General features: G+C 40.1%; 1 protein-coding gene across 2 annotated transcripts; it reads right to left on the reverse strand.

The window, feature by feature from the left end:
- On the reverse strand, positions 1–24,595 carry GXYLT2 (glucoside xylosyltransferase 2). 2 transcript variants are annotated; one of them, XM_065642731.1, is made up of 7 exons: positions 24,250–24,595; positions 16,396–16,585; positions 16,058–16,189; positions 9,316–9,567; positions 8,196–8,319; positions 4,919–5,091; positions 1–4,251 (listed from the first exon to the last, which is right to left on the reverse strand). In XM_065642731.1, the coding sequence occupies exons 1-7, from the start codon at positions 24,465–24,467 to the stop codon at positions 4,069–4,071; spliced, it is 1,272 nt and encodes a 423-aa protein (XP_065498803.1). In that variant the 5' UTR covers positions 24,468–24,595; the 3' UTR covers positions 1–4,068. The 2 variants fall into 2 exon arrangements, with proteins under 2 accessions (XP_065498803.1, XP_065498804.1); XM_065642732.1 differs by lacking the exon at positions 24,250–24,595 and adding an exon at positions 23,736–23,806.

The following is a 24,595-nucleotide window of genomic DNA, read 5'->3' on the forward strand; positions in this document are numbered from 1 at the left end:
TTGCTTAAAACTTCATTTATTTGTAATGTAAGCCAAAGGATCTTAACACAGAAATGCACTGCTAGGCCTCCTTGGGAGCTATAAACAATTGGTGCACTTGTCAAACAAAAATAAACAAGCAATTAAATGACAGAGAAAAGGTACAGAATTCTTGACACATGCGCTCTTGTTGTGTACACACGCACACATAGACACACAAACACACAGAGCAGTTTCCAGTTTCCACCCGTAAGTGAAATGACAGCAAAGCTCTCTGAGCCCACTTTGTACTACGCAGGCAAATCGCCTAGAAAAACTCTGAGGTTATATAAATGATGCAACCAAACGCTTCCTGCTCTGGCGGTTCTGTGTTGTAGAATGCACACTGGTCGCCTGACGCTTTCTTAAATGGCTTTGGGCTAAAAGGAGGTGCTCAGCAGCTCTTAATATAAAGCCCCTATTTATCTATCTTCGGAAAGTTCAAGTATAAGATAGCAAATTTAAAACCTGAATATTAGACGCTGATACAGCATGGCCCTGGTTACATGCTTACATGCTTAACTTTATGCACTGCGTATCAGCCTACCGACCACACAGGCAAAATTCAGAGTATCAAACTTTTGGTGGGCTAGGGCTTCCATTCACATAACCCGGGTGCAGTCCTCTATTTTCTTTCTCAGTGTGAAAGGTGATTCTTTTCCTTTGTTATCAACACATTCCATGTGCTGGAGTTTCTCTTCAATTAAAGAGAACTATTTTCGTTTCCCCCCCTATGTTATGATGACCCTGCTCAAGGTGTTACATTAGCAAAGGTGTTTTGCTTACATTATACCATCGGAAATAGCTAAAATACATGACAGGAAGGGGAAATGAGGATATAAAGTCTATATAAGTATTTACACATCCCGTTATTAAAATAAATGTAGGCTAATTATCAAGGAATTAGCCACAGGTATAAAATAAGAAATGAATGAAACCTGGTTTCTAAACAAGATTAATATAAGAATTAACTACTGTTAAAACCAAAATACAATATGGTTTTGGAAGCTGTAATAAAATATAAATTAATAGTTCTAGCAACAAAACCAATCAAAGCTACATAATTGTTTTAAAATGCTTTGGAGTACTCAAATTGTAGCTTTTTTTTCTTAGAAAAAGCATAGCGGGGGAAACCTCCCCCATTCTTCCTGCAAGTTGATATTACATTAACAAAAGTCTTCATGTTAAAGCATATACTTCATGTATTTTAATAGCTGTTGAGAACATAACACAGTTCTTTCTAAACATAATGTAGCACCTCCTGTAAACATGAAAAGCACTGTTTTAATCTCTAATCATTTCATATGCAGTAATGCCTTTGTTTTGTAATGAATTCCATTCCTTCATTTTAATGTGCCCGTAGTTGCAGGGTTTTGCTGAATCACAGCTTACGCAATCACAACCTCCCAAACTTCAGAGGCTGAGCACCAGAGCTGCAACTGTCTGGGCAGCAAGACTTTTGCTCTGCGACTTTCTGTGGCGTGTAGATACCAGAGAAATGAGGAATTTGGAGTGGCCAGCTAGCCTAAAAAGTTTAACCTCTCATTATTTAGGCTTATGTTATCTCAAACTGTTTAAAACAGCCTGCTGAATTTTTCCTTTCTTTGCCTTCTGGTTCTGAAGTCCTCAAGGTCCATTTGGGTTACATTTTCAAACATTCCTCTGTAGCTAGAAATGTACTGTTCTTTTTAAGTGGCAACTAAAACTTCAGTTAAAACATAAAGTACTAAGGCAAGTTGCAAGAGACAGTAACTTCTACACTTAAGTTTAAATGCCTTTCTGGGTCTCAATAGGAAATTCCAGGCTTTCAATCAAAATAGATGCAGAGCTGCCTCTGCCCTTTGCGTGTTGATTTACACTTACGTGGCAAAGGCTGCAAGACAACAGACCTGAGTCAGAAACACACACAAACTGCTGATTAGAATTTGCACCACACAGAGGCGCAAACAGCAGTTCATTTGTCTGTTGTGCCTGTGAGGAGGAGTACAGAGCTGCAGTGAAATTGCTTGGACCAAGCCCATCTGCCCTTATCACAAGCCTCTAACCTGACACCTCCGCTCCCCAGAGGACTCCGTAGCAATGCTGTTTGCCACGCTGGGTCATTCACACACCACGCTTACAGACATGTCACAGACTTTTTCACACTCCAGCGTTTGGCAAAAGTTTGCCGGCACTGCAGTCCTCTGCACAGCCTGTTTATCTGGCAGCCCGAGGTGCCAGCAAGGCCTGCGTTTTCCCTCCTTTCATGAGCTGCCACACAAGGAGAGAGGAATGTGCAAACTAAAAGGACTTTCTCTTGAAGATTGTTTTTCTTATCAGTCCTGACTGAATAAGGTAGAAATCCTCAAAACTGCAATTCTTCAGAAATCCTACTTTTTAACTTAGGAAATATATCCTTTCCCGCATCCACATTCCCCAAATATTTATCTCTAATAAATGTGTGTTACATGTACAAGATACACAACCTGTATCAGCTTTCCTTTCATTAGAGCAAAGCTTCACATATTTCACCCTCCTCACCTCTCTCCGACTTTGCCTATTAGATATAGAAGTTCCAACTAATGGCTAATTTTTTTTGCTGAACAGACTTGAAAAGTGAGATCATTTTCTCTGCTGTTTTCTTAAACACTCACCTACACACACCCCTTGGGGATTACATTTAGAAAATGCCCTTTGGGAGTCTGCTCTTGTATTGCTGCTCTTTAAGAGTGTCCTCACTTTGAGTTTCCCAGCACCTTTCAGCTACTGCAAATTTTAATTAGCTCTTGTCTGTGCATGTCCTAATACGATCATCACACTTTCAAAATCTGAACTAAATGAAGTATTTTAAATAAACATCAAAGCCATCTTGTATCCTTATTCACTTTGGGTCTATTCATTATGACCTTAGCATAAAACATTCTACTTCCAGGAACAAAAGCACCAAACAGAAATATATTTCTATGCCCCAGGTTTCTGGCGAAGCGGGACAGGGTGCGTCCGAGGCAGCATTCTCAGTCTCCCAATGCAGTGATGGAAGAACAGCTTGTGGTGGCATTGCATTAGTACTGTGCAGTAAACAGCAATTAAAGAGGATTAATTAAAGAAGAAAACAGATCAATAGTACCTGGTTTTGTACTCTTCATTCACAATATTCTTGGACTGTGCCTAATGTAATTATTATGACCCAGGTAAGGAATACATTCTTAAAAGTGTGAGACAGTGGAGGGGAGGCCCATGGCTGTACTCCACGCGAGAAAGAATTCTCTGTCTGTTCTCCATTAGCTGTGCAGGTGCCACAGCCTCCACCACACTCCCCTCCCATTCCTTGTACACTGTTCTCTTATTTATGCTGTAATTATTTTCCTTCTAATTCCTTCATGAGAAGCCCTCACAAAACCACTGAAGAGCAGAAGGGGAAAATGACAATCATAGGCACAAGGTGCTGTAAAATACAAAGTAAATAGGCACTTCTATTCCCCTCATCTTTTTGAGTAAGAGAACTCTTAGGTCCTACATGTGAAGAATAGCAGGTAATATACCTTCAGACAGAAGTGCAATTTTAAGAAAATACTTTCCTCTTGCTATAGTAAATTTTCACTTATCCTACCACAAGAGTGATCATTTCTGTAATTTGGCATTCTTATGACAGTCAAGAATATTTGCCCTATCACTTCCAGAGTTTTATTCCCTATGTGTCACATAGCTCAAATCGTAACTTCTTTGTCAAGCCCAATATCAGTACAAGCTTTTGCTCAACTTCAAAAAAAGTTACAGTGAATACAGCTGTACTTAAACAAATAATCAAACTGAATTCGTAAAATAAAAGTGAGAATCAATCATGAGTGTTGCAACCAAGAATAAATGTAGGAAGAGAACAAAAGGACAGTTTAGGTAGACTTCTAGGTAAACTTCCTCTGTTTTTGTAATTTCATGGTTTATCAGGAAATTGGATAAGGAAAATATTTTAATTCTGAGTTTCAGTAAAGGAGCTCGTTCATACCCTTCATTTATATATTTCATGAGATAGGGTACAAGAACTAGAAACTCTGCATAAAAATATAGCTACATTTAGTATCTGTGGTTCGCCCCCAAGTAGACAATGACACGATTTTCATACACCTTCTTCATAGTTTTCTCAATTTGCTTCAAAAATACTTGTGGAATTCTCCCACATAAAGTGTGCACTGTATCCAGAAACTTCGACTGCAGAGGGTAGTACAAAGACTGGAAGAGATTGTCTTCAAATGGAAACTAAAGAAAAGAAAAAAGAATTATTGGTTTTCACTAGTTACAAAATGGGATTTTAGAAGTTTCTGTAAGACAACACCTTACATAGGTAGGCAATGAGTTGTCCTTCACCATCCCAGGGTGTCATCAAAGCCTATCAACTGGAGCCACTGGTATTCTAGAGTCTGTATTTAAAGGAGATTTACTAACATAGGGATACTGTAACAAAACATATATTTTAGACAGTGGAGTTGTAGATATACGACATTCAAAGTGGAAATATGGAGCTGTGTCTGCAAGCTTCTGCCTTCCCTGTGCGCAGAGGCTCTCAGTGCTCAGGAAGGACAAGCTTTCATTGGGCATTTATTGCCCAGAGCTGCACTACCAGCAGGAAGAGTTCTATTCAAACACTTTTTTTTTTTTTCCCCCACCTCCAGTATTATAGAAAAGCAATTTATCAGCCTTTTTGATTAGAAGTTTACTATGATATGAAGAAGGATCACTTAAATCATCTCAAATATACACATGCAATAGCACAGGAGAGGTCAAAGCAACCTTTGTGTCTGATGTGTGTACACAAAGCACAACTATGCTCAGCCTGATCACCTGGAACAGCAATCTGAGTCACCCAGATAAAGCAGCGATCTGCACTGAAATAAAAGCACTGCCTCTATCGAGATAAAAGACTTACATCACGTATCACTTCATAGAGTGTCTTGAATGTAGGCTGTTTGTCATCATGATAGACACCTCTGTTTCCATGGAGAATAGAGACACCTTCTTCTTCTGCACCTTTACAGTTGCTCCCGTACATACAGTGATCAGGACGGTAGTTCCACTGACATGGAAACACATAAAGACACTCTGCCAGTGTCAGGGCAGACAGGGAGAAAGAAAAAAAAGGACACATCAAACAAGAGTTACGACAAATTAAACCATGTTTCTGTAAAATAGCTGGGACAGATGATCAGAAAAAAAAAATCAGTTACTTCTTTTGCAAATATCCCAAGCAGCAGCTAGACTTAAAAGCTTCCTTTTCCTCAAAGGATGACTGTACAAACCTCAGCACTGTTGGACCTGAACTAACAAAAAGCAAGGGCAACACAAAGACCAAGTGCAAACATAAACCAAGAGCAGTTTACGAAGATGGAAGTGACAGAATCAAACCCAGAGGGTATGCGCCAGGCAGCACCAGCCAGGGTCCTCTGCCCTAGTAAAGAAGTTTCCAGAGTTACAGAAATTGTTAGAGAAGCACACACGGCAGCGAGGGTTATGCAAAATCGTGAGTCCTTCTGGAGATGGCATGGGAAAGCTTGCAAAGTATATCCAGTGTTTGCTGCTGAAGCTTTCATCGAGGCTATGACAATTTATTATACTGAGATACAGCAGAGAACAAGAGGTAGGGTGTTTTATGCGCAATCCTAAGAGTTGTCATCCCTTAATTTCACAAGTCCAGGTTATTTAAAAATGAGCCTAACTACTCAACAGAGCTTGTAACCTCCTTTCTCATACTGATTTTTTTTAAACTTTCTCTATGCACCCACAGTATTTGCAATATGCTTACAATAAATCATGCCAGTCCCTGTGAACTTTTTGCTTCAGAAATGGAGTCCAATGATCATTGCCCTGTGCCAGCAGGTCATGTCAGAGGCACTGAAGACTGAATTCCTCACTTGGCCTTTCTTAGCTTCCCAGGAAGCCTGCAGCTGGTCCTGTGTGGCTCTTGAAGAAGTATCCGAAAAAGTTTCTGAAACATTTCTTCCCTCAAGCCCTCTCCAGTAGGAGACTCCTCAAGAAAGGGTAAATTGTAAGTGGTTTCCACTCAGTCTGACCTATCACACGTTCAGAATTGCTCCCCAGTGCCGCTGAAAGCACAGGAAGAGCTGTAAGTCCTGATCCAAACCTGTTGCAGTTAACGGGGATCCTTCCATTAACCCTGAGCAGATGTTTGCAAGTACAGCTCATCAGCAGATCACTATGTGGAGAGGATGTCATCAGGTGCTTATTAGTTTTCCTACATGTTACTTGAGTATTCTTGATCTTCTCACCGTGACGCTTTTATGAAGTTTTTGCTGTCACAGCTGGACTCAAACTCCAGCTGTTCTGCAAGCCTTCAAATTCATTAATCATCAGAACACACTTCAGAGATGGGAAAAAGGGAGCAACTTTTCAGGCCCCAGGTAACACAGTTCTGTGGATTTATAAACCAATGCACTGCATCTATAAAATGCCACTTGCAGCTGCCTCAGGAAAGTCTGGTTTTCTATTTTAGTTGTATCCAGTTCTTTTGTTTTCTTTTCTTGTGCAGTCTGATGTTACGTAATTTGTAAAAAAAAATATTTACCAGTTACAAGAGAAAGACAGACTAGGGTGCAGAAAAAAGTCCCAACCTGTGGATTTGATAGAAAATGCTCTCATTACAAAATTAAAATATTTTTGCAATAATTGTTTTTTTCCTCCACGCTAAAGTTAGCAGCTTGAGTTTGACTTCATGACTGATCTGGCTTCATCTTATTCTTCCTCCAGTAGACCCTATTCCCATAACATTAATTTCTTTTTGTAAATTAATTTATTATTTCATAATGAAGATTTCTTCCATTTTATTTTTCCCCAGGATTGAGGGTAATACATGGTGTACCAGAGACACTGATGTTTGACATCTGTCTGCAGTAAACAGATGTTAGCTTATTGCTTTGCTTCTGCTCTCTCCTTTTATTTGCCTGGATTTGGGTATATCCAATTACCTACCCTATGACTCCTTGGAGGAAAAGAAAAGGGAACAGAATAAATAAAGATAAATCCAAACTTATTCTGTTCTTAAGATCACTTGAGGGAATACGAGGTCACATAGGAAACAAGGAGAGGCAAATAAAAACGGATACTCAGCATACTCAGAGGCATGAAATAAGGTTTTCAGCTTATTTGGGAAGCATGTACTATGCTACAGTTTTGAAATCCTGGCATTTCTCAGACATTACAGTTTTTGGAAGTGCCTGAAGGCATTTCTATGTGATCAGTGTGAAACACTTGGAAGAGGCTGAATTTCCAGAAACTGTCTCAGCACTTGTGGACAAAGTCACACCCTTTTAAAATAAAGATGCCTAAACTTGCCAGTTCCTTGGAAATACACACTCATGAGAATGCAACTCCAATTCAAGAGGAAACAAAGGACAAACCAAAAATGTTACAAGTTGTGACAGGCAGGAATCAGATACGACATTTTCATGGGCTGACAAGTACGTCCATATTGGTCACACACTGGGACAGGTGGGTGTTGCCATCTGTTCTCTGACAACAAGGTTTTGAGAGGCTTGAAGTCCTCCATAGCTCCCCACAGTCCCAGGGCAGGGAGAATACAGAAGAGTACAAAATGCACAAATCTAAGCAGCAGAATATGGACAACACCACCCTGGTGCCTGCTGAGCCTGGATCGTTCAGCTGAGAGGCTGGAAGCACCTTTCTTAAAAAGTAACTTAGTGAAGGAGGGCAACGGTTTTAGACAAGATATTCCAATGGCTGTGTCCATTTTGTGTTTATATTAGCTGTGTTACTCATTTGCATAAATATCAGAATTCAGCTGAATTTCCAAACAATAGAGCATAACTTTGAAGAAAGTTTGGCAATTTCACATTCAGATAAACACCTGAAACAAATATTTTTCAGCTAGGCCCTGGTCCGGTGACACTGTTCGGCACATTCAGAACTTGAACTTCATTCCTGCATTTGATCATTAATGTTATACTTCCTTATTTTCTCAGAATCTCCACAAAACACGTGTACTTATTCAGTGGAACCAAGTCCAAGCTCCACTACCTGCACCGCTTTCAGAAGTATTTTCATAGGCTGTAAATCCCAAGTACACTTCCACCTTAACTTAATGCCACAGTACATTATGCAGTTTCTTAATTTTTCTAGTTCAAGAAATTTTCTTAACACAGATAATCATGACTCCAAGAATCATTACTTACCTGGATTAAAGTAAAAAATTATATTTAGTAAATCCTGGTCTCCCCATGTAATGTAATTTTTGTACTTTTGGTATAATGGGTATAACATTTCCTCCCAAGTCAAACCACTTGGTATGATGCTGTTCTGCAGGGCAGAAAAAGAAAAGCAATGGGTTAATACTGTGAACAGTGATGTGATATATGACTCGGAGTGTGGCACCCACATATTTGTTAGTCTGCTAAGCCATGCCAGATACCCAGATGAAAAATGAAGAACTTCCAGGAAATGTTAGACCTGGATAAGGTTGCAACAGCAGAGCTGACCGTGCCCTTGTTTATCTAAACAGGAAAGCCAGGTCTCCTGGGTCCAGCTCTGATGTCAGCTCCTGCTGTTCAGAATCTTTCTATTCTGAACAAGAGGAGGGAGAAAAAGTGGAAAAATGGAAAAATGCAGGGACAAGGTGAAAACTGTGGTATAAAAGTGAGGAAAATTGCAGACTAAAAATTACCATCCTTTCCCCAGGAATCTTAATGATATTAAGAGCAAGGGCTTTTTTTCACTCGAGCTGTTCCTGTAATGGTATAGGAAATCCCTCGCCTTCACTGAGAAACAAAACCACTCAGGGCAAATAAAGTTTTTAAAGAGATGAGAGAATTCATACTCAGCAAAACAAACAGATTTTACAAGTCAGGTCTTTCACAAAAGAGGGGAGGAAAAAATGTCCCCTTCTCATTTATATCAATTCATGGAATCACTTGATCTGCAGCAGGATACAAAAAATTATTAATTTCCCTGGATATTTACATGAAGTTTCTCTATTTTAAAAACAATACAGTGACTGCTCTGAAGATCCTTGAGTTTATTCTTTCATGTACTCTTCAAGGGAAAATGAAATGTCGAAGCTGTTTTTACTACTGCTAACAGACTGCTCCACCTGCAAGTTCTCAGTGCTCCAGCTTTTTGGGGAAGTTTCACTTGTTTTAACAAAAGTTTTCACTATAATTGCTTGTAGTATCCAAATATACATTCTATATCTTCACAATTCTTTATATTGCAAACTTCATATGATTTTACTAAGTTTTACAAGATGTGAAAAACACATAAATCCCTAGTTTGTGCAACAGCTGTTTTTCTTCTCACCTTGAATTGAGTGTTGCGTATCCGTGTTAAATTCATTAGCATCACTCCAGAATTGACTCCAGTTGTCCCATAATAAGGGTGACGCGCAAATCGACTATACCAGCCAATCTTTGGGATTTCATGTTCTGGGGCCATAGCAGCTAGCTGTGTTGAGTTGAACTCTTTAAGGATGTGCCAGATGTCATCGATGGGCCTCAGGAAGAGAACGTCAGTGTCCACATAAAGGAGAGAATCCACATCCTTTAAAATGACCTTTTAGGTTTGCATAGGGAGGAGAGGAAGAGATGAAAAAGAAACCAAATAAAAAACAAAAGGAAGATTATTGGCAAAAGGTACTTTTATTTTAAACGGATAGCTTCAAAGAGGTTATTGATTTATCAGCTAAATGTAATTACACACAGGAATGACAGTTATCAGGTTATTGGCTTGCTGCTTTGTTTGTTTGTTTGTTTTAAACTGCACAGCAAAACAGCTACCAGACCACAGAAGTCAGATTCTAACCTTCAAAAGAAACAGTAATCCACTAGGCTCTCAAAAAAACCTGCAAGGCCTATTTAGTATCAGTTCAGAACTAAAATGCAGATAGTATCTATTTACATAGCTTTGTTACTTCTTTTAAAGAGCTGCAAGTGGTATTGTTATACCAAAAAAAAAATAGCCATTTGTAGAAAACGTGTAATTTTTGCACACTGTATAGCAAGGATTATGAAAGGATTACTATTGAAAATGATATAATATACGGTATCTTATGAATCTGCTACTCTGTGTGTGAAAGACGCTTCCACAATCAGTCGCAACAGCTAATCTGGATCCTGAACCTGCAGCTGGGTTGGCTAGCACATACCTTAATGAAACATATGCCTTCCTCCACAGACAGACAGGGTAAGCTAATATAACAGAAAACTTTTCACCTCCATTTGGTATCATGTTCCATATGCCTTTCTAATGACTGTTTTTCCTATTACAAGCTTGTGCTCCTAGAAGACTCACACTCAGTATTAATATATATAAATGTTTCACATTAAGAAAACCCTAACCTTCACAAACATGTGTGCATCCTCCTGAAGAACAAAATTTGCCTAGTAAATAGAATTGTTGTATTAAAACTTATCAGGTCAGATTCTGATCTCTGTTATCAGACTTTGTATCAGGAATAACCACAGTAACATTATTCAAGTCAGAAGGCTGTAAACTGTAAATTAGATTCAGGATATTTAATCTGTTCTTGTTGACAACGTTCCCCCTTGTGGCTACCCAAATCCTTACATGCTCACTCATTTATTTCAGTGGGGCAAATTATATAGTGCTTCAACGTTCTCCCTTGATGTTTGCACCAGCTATGTGTAAGGTTGTTTGTTAGGTAATAAATATCTTCAGCTAAGGCTGACCAGCAGTTCCAACTGCATTTTTGTTGCTCTTGTTCATTATTTGCTAAAACTGTCCAAATATTCCTGAAGGACTGAAATTTTCTTACTGTGGTCTCAGCCAAAAGCCCTATTTCTCTCTCTTTCTTTAAAAAGCAAATCCAAACGGCTATTGATTTTCACCGTGTTTTGGAACAGAACAATCACCCTGTCATCCAATTGCAATGATACTAATGACAAATGCTCCTATTCATGCAAGTAATTTAATAAATTCTGCTAAAGAAATTGGATTTTACATAAATTGAAATGTATTGTGACTGAAGATTGCCTGTGAGAGAACATTAAGATTTTGAACAAGTGCGGGGAAAAATTACCTTTAAGCAGGCTCAGGAGGCATCCACTAAGATGCCAAATCTGTGAGTATGGACTTAAATTAAATTTTTTACCTGACTGAACACTTTGGGATTCAGACTGACGTTTAGCCAAGTTTAACAAATCCCTGACCTGTATTTCTGACATGATAACTACATGTTACCCTACATAGTAGGACGAGCAGGAGAAGGCAAGTGTCTCTACATTTTAAACAGAAGCTGTGCTTATAGGAAACTCCATGTAAACAAATGCAACACAATCCAGATAATTCTGCTGGATGGAAGGTTGTAGCAATACATCTTCTGGTATACAAAACAGCATATGAGGGTATCAATATATGAGTCACACAAATAGTTCAATAACATGGTAAGAGCTCAGAGGCAAATATTTGCAAATGTTATGTATCCTGGAGTGCAATACTAAAAAAGAAAAAAAAAAAGAAAAAAAGAAAAAAAGAAAAAATATAGCTACTTTAAAAGTAAATCAATGGAAGACAGTTGAAAAGAAGAAAGGGTTTTTCATCTTAAGGATATTCTGGATATTGTATATTATTCTGTAGCACCTAGAAGCCCTAATTCATAGGGATGTATATAAAATCAAAATATATTAAAAATAAAAACCACCCCAAAAAGCTATTAGACTTTGCCTGAGGGATCCACAGCACACTGTATTCCATGTAAGATTTTTTCTAAGGGTGCCCTGCTAAAAAGCCAAGTTCAGGCATTTTACAGCAGAGGGTTAAGGCAGAAGTTTAATGGGTGCATATAGACACTCCTCCCAAGCATCAATGACAGCGTGGGCAGTGCTTCTTCCAGCATAACACTGTTCTTTCAGCAACCATAAATATACACATAAATTTAAAACTGTGGAAGTCAGCAGACTGAAATAATTTTCCTACATACAAATGGATGGATGCAGATATTTCAGTTCTTTGTGAAGTGGGTGCCTAACAGCATTGGACCCCACGCTTTCCACCTTGTATTCCTTCACTCGGGATTCACACACTCTCCTTTCTGGTTTGTCAGAAGGTTCTTCCCTCTCCTGTGCCCGAGGTGTTGCACTGCCGTGACACCCAACAGGCTAAAAACAAAAGCTGTGCTACTTCCTTAAAGCCCTTCGCACTTTTCTCTTTCACATGTGAAGTGTTAGGACTTATTTAAAACCTACACGTGTCAGTTTGAATTGATCACATCCCCTCCTGGCTGTGCATTTAACTTAGAGGAATTCGATTTCAGAAATTATGGCTCTAAGAGTTCCTCGCATAGTTCCTGTGATTTCAAAGGAGTTACACTGGGGATAAACGTCATCTAAAGAACTGCAGCATTCCCAACATCCCGTAGCTTTCAGGTAGCTCTGTTTCCAAAGTAAACAGAGTTTTCAAAAAAATATTTCAGGTTTTACACAGCCCTTAAAACAATATTTAGCTTTTACTTATTCCAAAGCATACGAGAGGGGATGCTGTATTTTTGGCTGTGCTGATTTTCCATGTCAGAAGCAGTTGAGTAACACATGGTGACCCTGTGGGACAAGAGACCTTCCTCCAGCTCACTCTGCCTGAACCAGACACTGCACGGTGAGGGCGGACCAGAGGGACAGGACTGCAGCTTCAACATGACACACATCTGACCTGGAACATAAGCAACACAAGTCTGTGCCTGGTAGCCTGAGGTCAGGCTTGTTACCATAAACCATGTAGACATACCTGACAGACTGTGATTTTTGAAATGAATGGTGAGGAATATGGCTTGACTTCCTCCTCAGTCAACAGGTACTTACAGCTTAAAAAAGTGTGATTTTTTTTTGCAGCTATATAGAGTATTCTTAGTAAATCTGTCAAAAAGTTCTGCACAAACCTGGCTATATTTAGCCTGACACTTGACTTAGAACCTCAATTATCTGTAATTTGATTTCACAACTTCTGTCTCCATAGATTCTCCATATGTTAGCAAGGTTGGCAAGTAATACCACGCTACTGTGTAAACACACATTGGTGTATTGTGAAGCTGTGCTACCCAATGGTTTGCAATGGCTAGCAAGGCAGTTTATCAGAGCTTTATCCAAAATCAGGGACAAATCACAAATCCTGGTACTAAGGTAGCAGTACCATGAATCTGAGTTACTAAATTTAATTGTAGTAAGCAATTAACTCAAGTTACAACAGAGATGCAGACTTTTGTCTAGATAATGTCCTGGCATCTATTCCCAGTGCTGCCACTGATCCACTGGTTTGGATACTTGAGTGTACTCAAGAGGACAGCCATAATACAGAGATCTTGCTAATCTACCTTAAAAGCTCTTATGTAGATTAAGTGTTTTCAGAAGGGTTCTATATTTTAGTTACTGTTGGAACTAAAATAATCAAAAAATCCCTTAAGCATTTCATGATACTTTAACTGATTGTTTAGGTAGCTCCAAAGCAGCAATACAGAGAGAGCTGCAAGCCAGCTCTGTGGTACGCACCATTCGTGGGACCAGAAGACAGTTTTTCACCTGGTGTCTTAACATCCATGTTAGTATTACAAAACAGTTTCAAGTGATTGCTGAGAGCATTACCGTCCTAGTTTATTTTTAAAGTTTCATTTTGTGTTCCTGTTAAGATCTGCATCTTCCTCATTCTGTCTTTACAAATCCCATTGATGGTTTTATTGTAGTAGATCACAGCGAGAGATTTAGACTTGTGAGATTACATGGAGGCTCAATCTACTTTCCCTGCATATAAGTGACAAATGTGATCAGATGTCACAGAACGCCTCCACTAAATGCAGGATGCTGCATGATCTTCCTCAATATTTTAGCAACCCAAGTAGATTCAACAAGTTGGGAATGAGTACATCAACCTATCAACTGGGACAAAAGAGTTCATTACTACAAGCTGCAGGATCACATCCCAGAGCTGTAGTTTTATCAGTGATTAAAACCATTGAAAGATTCTTACACAATTTTCCCTTAACACATTCCTCATACCTTCCTCTCCACTTTCACATGCCTGCTGGGGCTGCAGAAGAGAGATTTCTGTGTCAGGAGAGGCACTTGTGAATCAAAGATTCACATTCCACTCAGGCTTAGCATTATCAGGAGCAAGACGATTTGCACAACTGAGAGCTAAACAGCTGATAAACTCAACTCCTGCTCTCTGGGGTCCTCCCTAAGTCCAGTCACATTTTATGCTGCTGCAGGGGAATATGGTTAGTACGGGGAAGGATTAAAAAAACAGGATACTGACATTCCACTGGTGTTTATTAAAAAAAAAAAAAAGTCAAAATAGTTCTCTAAACAATAACACTAGAAACACTCTGCTCGTGCTGTGTGCAGACTGGATTCCTGCAGCGTTGTCTTGTTCAAATGACGTATAAGAACCTAGTTATCAAGCACCAAAAAAAAATAATGGTGGCTGAAATTACCCAGAAATAGCCCAAGGTTCTGTCAGCCTGTGAACTTGAATACCAAAGTCCAACTAGACACTTGCCACCTCAGCTCTTGCTACAACTTGTTTTCTTTACTATATCCACATCAACTTAGTGTCAGCTACAACTACTCTTGGACAACCTCTTCCATTCAAAGCTATAAACCCCATTTTGTAGTTGCCCCAAGAGAAAAAAACGTTTACAGTTCAGGCTGCCTCCTAGTTTTGCTAAGACAACATGCAACAGTGTAATATTCCTTACAAGAAGTTACTGGAGCATTTCGGCAACATGTGAGCAACAAAAAAGGAACCAAAAAAGCACTGCCCAGCCTAAAGGAATCAGCATGAGTATAGAACCCTTTTCTGTCACCAGAAGGGTGATGACAAATAAAAGCAAAACCGTTTCTGTGATCAGAGTCTAATAAAATGACAAAGATAGCAAAGAAATAACAACAAAGCATTGTGTTTACCCAGTGAAAATAGCCCCATTTGAGTACATCCTTACAAACAATCTGTGTTGAACAAGCTAACACTCAGGGATTATTTTCCAGGTGATATAAATATTTACTCAGGGAAGAGAGGACCCCTGCTGAAGCTGGAGTTACTTTCAACCCATCTGGCCTTTGTGCATATGATAGTCTACCCTAAACGGCAGATAAGCAGAACTGCTGACAGCACATATTTTCTCACATATGTATTCATAGTTCACGTATCTGGACATGCAGCTGTCTCCTGATGGTTTCCATCTGAGAAAGTAAAGATTTCTTCGTGTGTCCAGCCCCCCCTCCAATTTCTCATAAGACAGCAATGAAGAAATCTGGATCGTATGAATAGCACGTCACTTTATTGGAGTAACCCAAATCAACAGCAATGCATAAGATATTTTTGATAGATGTTCTCAATTCCACAGAAGTTGCTTTATGCGAAAGTTCTTTTGATTTCAGATATTTCTGCATATGCAAAATAGTTATCGACACCTTCCTTCTCTCCAGCAACCTTATATATTTTCCAAGTTTATGACAGTAAGTATTATGCAGTAAAGAACACAAATTTATATACAGACAAATCTGAAGATCCGAGGATACACAGGGCTCTTGCACGAAATCTCATTTTAGGCACCACATTGGAATTATTACCTTAAGGGCAAACCTGACAGTCTTGGAAAAAGAAATAAAACTCAATGAAAATGGATTGCTGAAAGCATCAGTCTAAGGGCTAACATATGGAAAGGGAGATAGTGGGTGAAGAGGATATGATGACTGCACGCTGAAAAGAATGTTATTTAGGGAAGGCATACTGCATCTACCCTGAAAGCATCTGCCCTGAAAAAGCTCTTGCACTGAATATGAAGAGTCTGAGAGGCTAATGGAGCTACAGACAAACAAGAAACACACATCCTTTGTTAGCAGGACAAAAAGCGAGGCTGGATTTCTGGTTTGGGTGTTTTGTGGATTTTTTTTTTAAGTGGCTAAAGCACAGACTAAAATATCTTTAAGCAGATGTTTCAGCCCGAAAATGGTTTTAATATTACACCAGCAAAGCTTCCTTTCTGTGGAATTAACTTTTTCCTGAAGCAATCTACTCAGAAATCCAGGTGCCTTACCGGAAGAAAAAGGCGCTGGGCTGCACATGGTTTGAATAACTTTTTCCATTCCTGAGCGTTTCCTACTGAGAAGGTTATTGGGTAAATGTTGTATTCAAACTTCTTTGTATATGAGGAAGGCCATTCTTTTAACTGAAAGACATAGGGAGGAAGAATTAGACACTACGTGTTATATAGCTTTTTTAAAAAAAAATATGCGCGCATAAGGAATTTAGAAACCATGTACAGTAAAAAAAAAAGTGCTTAGCTGCTACTTGTTGATGTCAGTGTAATTTTTCTGAGATTTGTGATTTATAACTAACTCATTTATTAATTTACCAAATGACAAAGAAACTCACCTTCTTCTCAAATTCAGGTTTAAGGGAATCTTCAGCAAAAATGTGAAAACAGAGCCTCCTGTTACTAAAGAGAACTGCTGATTTCAGCATGATTAGTGTCTCTTCCAGCCGGTCCCCACATGCTACAACTGCCAGATGCATGCATTGCAAAGATGGAGGCTCTTTTGAATGTTTCTGTTCTCCAGGCTTCCTGAAAATTCATAAACAGGCACATAAATAATACTGAGGTAAACATGAAGAGAATCCCACATTAACAGAATACAGGGTTTTTTCTTCCCCTTCATTTTGTAAGGGATCAGAAGGGGTTTTTTTTCTGATTATGTATCCACAGAACATGCAAGCGGCATGCCAATTTTTGACAATGGTACAAATCAAGAGTGTTAAAATTACAACACAAAGAAATATGCTATTTTCAGAATTTTTCTGACTATTCCTAAGTTTCTGGATTTGCATAAATCACTGCACTACATACGCAGATGAAACTACTCCAATAGCACCTCAAACCAGACAACGACTTGCTCTGTGCAAATGATAGCTTTTTTTTCCCTGTTCAGAGGTTATGAAGCCAGAAGGGACTTACTGTGACCTAGCCAACTTTATAACACAATGCAGGTCACAGAACTACATCCAGTAACTGCATTACCAGGCCCATAATGGTTGGACTGGAATATGACACCCATACTTTAAAAAAATCCACTCCATGCATATGTAAATTGTTCTTACAGTTAATTAATTTTGCTAAAAAATGCCTGCCTTAATCCTGGCCTGAAGGTACTGGCATAATTTCAAAGGACTGCTCTCCATTTCACCCAGTGGAACCCCTGAGATTTTGCTAAAACAGAGATTTTAAAAAACAAACATATTCACATATCCCAGATGAATGGGACTATATTCCACAAGCAGTCAAGGGCCAAACTATGGGTTTTTCACTCAGCACCAATCTATGTAGGCTTAAAATAAATTTCAGCTAGACTATAGAGGAATCTACATGTAAAAGGCATATGGAAGTTACCTGTTAGCTAGAAAAATCAGAGTTCTTTTGGGGAGTTGAAGACATTTTGAAAATGTGGACTTTTGGTTTTGTTTGTCTCCCCCCATCAGTATAGATGTAAAATCATGTCCTCTAGGAATGTTTCTACTGTATTGTATTCACATTCCAACATGGATTGTGTTTATACTCCATTAGATGGATGAGTGCTGACAAAGCAACTACATCACAAGCATCGTAATCGTTATAGGAGAGTTCAAAAGGCTAATCATAGATCACCACCAGTTCTCGACATATCACTGAACGGAGGACATCAATCCCTGCCTCTTCTCAGCACACACAATACATACATGCAATTAATCAGTAAAGTTAATATCGAAACAAAAGTTATAAATAAAGGGGAAAAATGACAGTTATCAGAGCTGTCATTACCCTTTTCCAGACATTAAAATGCTGCTCTATGTAACAGCAGCGTTCTATGCTACAGGGTAATCCACTTCTATGTTAAGCAATACCAGCCAATAGTACTTTATCGACTATACAAAGCAACATGTTTCATTAAGGATTTAAAGTCTTAGGCTTTAGTCTTAATTAAACCCCAATTTCACCAGTGCATAAATAATGGAATACTACATTTATGTGAAGTGGTATTTACTTTCCGACCTATTAGTGTAAAAACCACTGAATTATTGAAGTGAATAATTAGCTGCTCACACAGATCCCCTTTTCCCCATTGCTCCCTCTCTCTTTAATGTTTCCTCTTAATTGAGTCTCTAAATCAAGCCATATGCAGGATGAGAACTGCTTTGGTATAGCTTGTGGCAATGGAATTCACTGGGAGAGGGACAAAACTCTGAGTTTTTATTGTAACATTTCAAAACCCAACACCAAAGCCCTAAGCTTTTCTTTGCAAATTTTAGCCACAGTGAACGCTCCATTATGCAGCTATTTTGTGGTGAAAAATCCAGTATATCTAGACAAGCACTTCCAATGAACAGGCTCGGCAGAAGCAACCCATGATGAAAGCAGAATGCCCTGTAAGCCCATGGGAGCTACAAATGAACAAGAGACGTCCTGCCTGCCAACACAGACACCCTCCCAATCCCATGGAGTGGAGGAGAAAGCTGAACCTCGGAGAATAGGAATTATGAATCATGAAGGTCTGGGCTGAAGGGGTTCAGGAGCCTGCAATGGCCTCAGTGGGAACAAAAATCCCCAAGAAAAGGAGCACGAGGTAGTATTTGAACTACTTCAGTAGTTGTCTGGAACACTGAGGGCAACAGTCAGTGAGGAAAGCAGCAACGAGGTACAGTAGAATGTTGGGACACAACATTTGGTATTTTTTGTAAGTACACAAGGAAACAAAGAGGACTGTGAAAATAAAGGTGAGCCAGAAAGGGAGATAAAAGTGTCACAGCAGGATGCATTTAATAGTAACTTTAGTTTAGCCTTTACAAAATTATTATCCAGAAGGCTGAGAAGAGGCAGGTGTAAAGGCAAAGTCAAACTGCAGGAAGGCAAATGAGTGGATTACAGCAAAGAACATCACGACTCCCTTTCCCTCCTCTGTTTATACATGCATGTACATACACTGCAAGGAGGAAGGGAAGGGACAGGGAAAAATAACATCTGGATGAAAGGATATTCCTTAAAGATCTGCAGGATACAGCCAATGTCTTCAAATCAAAACAGTTCCAGTGGTACCAACAGCATCTGGGATGTTTCTGCTTTACACAGAATAAATGGCTATGCTGTCTTATCTGGATCCCCTCTTGAAGCTAAGAGGGCCCCCATCATGTGTTGTCAAGAGAGAAACTGGAGGTTAGAACTTCGCTCATACCGGTGGAGCAACTGCTTCTTTTCTACCAGTGGTAGGTTGGGCTCAGCACCAGGAGCCTTTGTGTTCAAACAGACTCACTGCTTAATCAAAGGCCTTCGCTAAGCTGAGGTTTCATATAAGGCACACACCAAATTCTGATTCAATACAGTATATGTCCTCTAATTGCAAATGTTTTTCGTGTAGCTCCAGTGGTTGATGCAAACATACTGGGAAGTTAAGAGTTTTCCAAAACACCAACTGCTCAGATGCTCCTGGGCCACGCAACAAATGGAACAGACAAATGATGCATACCTTTTTTTAAAGGATGGAGTATGTTAATACTACGGTAAATTGTACAAAGAATCAAATTAGTTACATAGAATAAAAAATAGCTGTCAAGAAAGAAAGAATATATTGCTGGGTTATCAGCCTAAGACATGAATAGGCTTTTGACATAAAGAAGTACTCAGGTAGTAGCTGAAGGGTAAGTGAGCACCGTTATTGACTCTATTTCAGTAAGTCAGGCCCTGCAAAGCTTTCAGTGAGTGAATAATTCTTTATGCTTTAGTTGTCCTACCTGTAAAATGGCAACAGCTGTTACAGTTGTAATAGTTACCTACGTCAAGAGATTTCCAAGCACATTAAAAAGCACATAGATCCACAGAGTACTGCAATTATTATTAGCCAATTCTTAATGCTTACAAGCGCATGCATTCATTCATTTAAAGTCCAACTTCTTGGTTATCGATACAGTCTATAATTGGGTTTTATGACCTAAATTAAATGTTCAAATGCATCTAAAACAATTCAGTGACCTGGGCCTTAAAGTTTAATGTGTTTGACAAGGACAAGTAAAGAAATTATATACACAAGGTCTTTGTTGCCTTGATATCGTTCTTCTAATTTCAGTACATAAATGTAGCTTGTCAATACATTGCAAATATAACATTGTGTCAAACTCTTTGCCCTGTTCCCTGTTTTAGCCATCTGTTCAGAGAAAATGGCTTCTGCTCTCCCTTTCCTCCTGTTCTCCTACTATATTATTATCTGGTTTTAAAATCAAGCACTGTTGCCTAAGATTAAGCACTACAGAAAGCACCACAAAATACTTGCAGGATACATCCCTATGAAACAGCTGAAGACAGACTTCATAAGATGTAGCACAATAAAATGTTCATAGCAAAGGCCTTCCAACAATACAAACCGACTCCTATCCAGTTGCCCAATGGTATTTTATTTACTGCATACATTTTTTTTCTGACAGGCGTGGATATTGACATTGCAGATGAAGCCTGAGTGCTCAAGCACAATAGTGTATGCTTCTAGGTCTTAAAGTTTAGATTACATGCAATTTTCTTATTAGTCACAGCCAGAGTGTCTCAAACATAATTAACCCAAAACCTGTCTAAATCAATCCAGATCCATTGAAAATAATGCATTCCTATCTCATTATAGAGCCTGCTAATCTATTCAAGCCTTCAAATTTATTCCCGAGAGAAAGATAATGCATGCAGATTCTTACAAAATGCAATATAGTTGTTAGTTTTTGAAACCTTCTTCACATTATGATCTCATTTACTCTTGCAGCACAAACATGGTTAGATTTAGGCAATGGATCAAAACTGGTGATTCACTCAATAGGCTCCTTTCCTGACAGTCAACACTGAGTCAATGTCCCAACAGTGGCGTCGTTATATGAAACACATTCTTTCACACTTGAAAATTTAAATTAGAAATTCTCTAAAGCTCTAAATGTTTATAAATAAAGTTCTCTCACTTTATTGCAGTTACACAAAACCAACTGTAGTTGCTGACTATCAAAAAATCGTTGAAGTTTCAATCTGCTTCTGCCACTCAAAGAAGAGAATGAAAGAATGAAAAACATTCAAAACCAGAATGGATATTTGTATCTTCTTCTTTTATCAAGTGGGTTCTTTGTTAGATGATTATGAGGTACTTGGGCCTTCAGCATGTTATGATAGGCTATCAAACTCAAGCCAAACTTGTACGTGTGTGCACACAGGCGGCAATGAAAGCAAAACTATCTTGACAGGTTGCCATATAAAAGATGTTTTGCTTTGGTAAAGTTATTTCCAGAGAACTAAATGTGCTGGCAAAAGTTCATTTCCTGAGCCTTGCCACGCTGGTTTAACAGAAAGTGTGGTCACATCTGCCCTTCAAATGTAAAATAACCCTTTTGCTTTTTGATACTTTGCACACATTGGTTTGGCACATATTTATAATTCTTCATATGAAAAAAATCTCACCGAACGCATAGGACTTGCTACTTCCAAGCAGAAGGATCAGTGAGACCACAATCAAAAAATCAGATTTCAAAGATAATCAGAAACTTAAATGCAATGATCATCTAGATTCACCAAAATTAACTAATGACCAAAGCAGGACACATGAACGTATTTACTAACATTTGCTAGGTACCAGCCAGCTCATGATATGTGACTAAATTAAGCTTTTATCATGTATGATTACTTACATTAGAAGAAACCTGTACTTCTTAAAACTTAAAAACTAACATCTTCTATTATTACCATGTGACTACAGAAGGCAGTATTACAAATTCCCAGTTAAACTACAATTCACCTTGCCTGCAACATGGCTGATTCTTATAAAGTGAACGTACATCCTAGATAATGCCTTTGATTATTTCTAAGTTTGGCCCAGAAGCTGCATCCTTCTGACAAAACTACACACATCAACTTGGCAAAACTGAATTAAAACAACTTTGTACATTCGCATAGACAAAACTTCACTAAGGTGATTTGAATCAATCATGCAGTCTACATATAAACACATACACCATGATCAGATCACAAGATCTTACACAGTCGTAATCAGAATTATTTTCTCCTGAAGGAATCAGTTAGATCATATATGATCTCTCAGATCAAATTTAAAAAAAACAACCAAACAAATACAACAACTTCCTTTGCTAATAAGAAAAAAAAGAATCTTCCCTTGCTTATAAGGAGTAACTAAAATAATAATCATGTATATTATAGGAATGCATAGGCAGTAACAATCCTAATTCAGCATGTTACATTGAATCTGCTTGCATAAGCAAAACCTATTAAATCAGTGGGAATACTCACTCCTGAAGTCAGTAAGTAGTTAAATCACTGCCTGTTTTTCCCACTCCAAATCCAAGCCTTCTGGAAACAGCCTCACACTGTTTTCAGTGTTTCTTGGATCAGAGTATCTAAGCAAAGCAGATCCCACCACCTGATGCCTTCGCTGCGTGAGCGTGGATGTGATCCATTCCAGAACAGCACTCACTGGCAGGCATTTCAGCCTTCCCAAAGTGGCAGGTATCTCCTCGACTTGGTCCACAAATTTTTTTATGGATATCCTCACTCAAATTTTATTTTGGTAGTAACTAACACAACACAGAATCTTTCAGCAAGCGGCAGAACTGGACCCACAGAATCATGCTTCTCAGTTATCCAAACTCCTGCTGGTGCCAGTGGTGCAGGATCATGCCCTGCCAGTAGATGTGAGGGAAAAGAAAAACAATCAAACCCCACAAAAGATAAAACATCAACAACAAACCAACAAAAAAACTACCCCGACCAAATCTGAAGAAAAGGCGTGGTATAACTACAGCGTTCCTCTCTTTTTTGTTGTGCTGCAGACCTTGTAAGAAGTACTTGAAAGTCAATAAATAATAGAAAAGTTAGATAATGTCAAATTTTGGAACATGAAGATGCTCACTGAAAAGCTCATTGAAATGGAACAGTTGTTTACACTCTCTAGCAGTTTCATACTTTGTGGGCTCCTTCTGTCAGTGTTCTTGATTTCCATGATAATCGCAGAGATATGCCTTAAAGAAAAATGACTTCAGGAGGTACAGTTGCTAGCGGAAATAATCCTGCTTTAATACGTGCATTTGAATTCTGTCCATGATCCATTCTCAGCCACAGTAAACACCTCTTGCATTCAGTAGGGTAACAATGCTTGTAAGAAACCAACTGCTTTAATAAGTTAAGAAATAAGAGCTCAAAAAACGGGAATAGCCTTTCATTCAGAAGATCTCTGTGGAACCATGAATCAAAGACACAAAGACATACCAAGTTAATTAGATATATGAGGTCACACTGACCATAATATAGTTGGAATGCAAAGGGGAAAACAGTCCTCCACCCACCGAAAGCACGCTGCCTGCATCTTTTGCTGAAGTAATTACAGTTTTTAAAAAATATTCTGCCTGTAAGGTGCTGCAAGAGGGAACACAACACACCATGACTTCAAACTCTTTTTTAAAAGTTCTGCTAAATTAATTAACATAGTAAAAACATTCAAAACAAAAAGCTCAACAACTTAAAATCCCTTGGATCCTCGAAGTTTGGAACCCAGTGGTACCACACAGAAACAGCTATCCGCCTTCCCTTTTCCCTGCAGCATTAATGAAAAATTCACAGAAGTGCAGCTCCCGAGCGTGACAGCGGCTCCTCACAGGCTCGAGCCAGCGAGTGCCACATTCCCCACGTCAGCCTTCAAAACAAGGCCAAAACTTACGGAAAAGCAGCTATTTCAGAGGCTGCCCTCGCACAGGCACGCCGAGGAGGTATCGTCCCGCTCGAACTCAGGCACCAGAGGCGGAGGTAACACCTCCATGCACATTCGTGGCATCTCTGGCAACCACACTCCAAGTGAAAACATAGGAAAAAGTTGATACTTCTGTTCGCACAAGCGTTTCTAATCATCGGTCACCCGCAGAGCCGAGGGGGAAAGATCTGGGAAAGGGAAGCGCCCGACGTATCGGGCGGCAAAGAGACACCAGCAAGCGGCCACAGCAGAGGGGACCCACAGGGCGGGAGGGCCCGGGCACGCGTGGGGCTGGGCACGGCTGACAGCGGGCGAGCTCCAGCGGCCGGGCTGGAGCTGGGCAGGAGGGGTCTGGCGTGCTCCCCGCCGAGGGCAGGGACCGGGGGCGGTCGCGCGTGGGGCGCCGGCCGGTCTCGCGTGGGCCGGCCGAGTTCCCGCGTCCCGGCGCCGGTCAGGAGCGCGAAGGCTGAGCCGCTGCCGTTACCTGGCGCTGGCGAGTTTGCCCCCGGCCGGGCTCCTCCGCGGCGGGCTCCGGCTGAGCCGCGGCTGCCGGCGGGCGAGCGGCGCGGCGGGGCGGGCGGGCGCGGAGGGGGGTGCGGGCGGCGGGCGCGGGGGCGCGGCGGCGCTGCCCGCCAGCAGATAGAGCAGCAGCAGGCTGCCCAGGCACAGCAGAGCCGCCGCGACCTTGCAGGAGAGCCGCATGGCGCGGGGGGGGTCAGGGCGCGGGGCGCACCGCCCGCCCGCCCCTCAGCCCGCCCGTCGCCGCCACCGACATCGCCCGCGGCGCGGCCGGCGCGGGGACGTGGCCGCCGAGCCCCAGCCCGGCTCCC

This window comes from Caloenas nicobarica, chromosome 11 (genome assembly GCF_036013445.1).
Source record: "Caloenas nicobarica isolate bCalNic1 chromosome 11, bCalNic1.hap1, whole genome shotgun sequence".
NCBI lineage: Eukaryota > Metazoa > Chordata > Aves > Columbiformes > Columbidae > Caloenas > Caloenas nicobarica.

Bases quoted from the DNA above. Each gene is read 5' to 3' on its own strand.
- GXYLT2 (XM_065642731.1), bottom strand. From the start codon at position 24,467: ATGCGGCTCTCCTGCAAGGTCGCGGCGGCTCTGCTGTGCCTGGGCAGC. The intron at 16,190-16,395 runs GTGAGTTTCTTT...TATGTCTTTCAG, and splicing joins AACCTGAATTTGAGAAGAAG to TTAAAAGAATGGCCTTCCTC. The intron at 5,092-8,195 runs GTAAGTAATGAT...TGACACTGGCAG, and splicing joins AATTTTTTACTTTAATCCAG to AGTGTCTTTATGTGTTTCCA.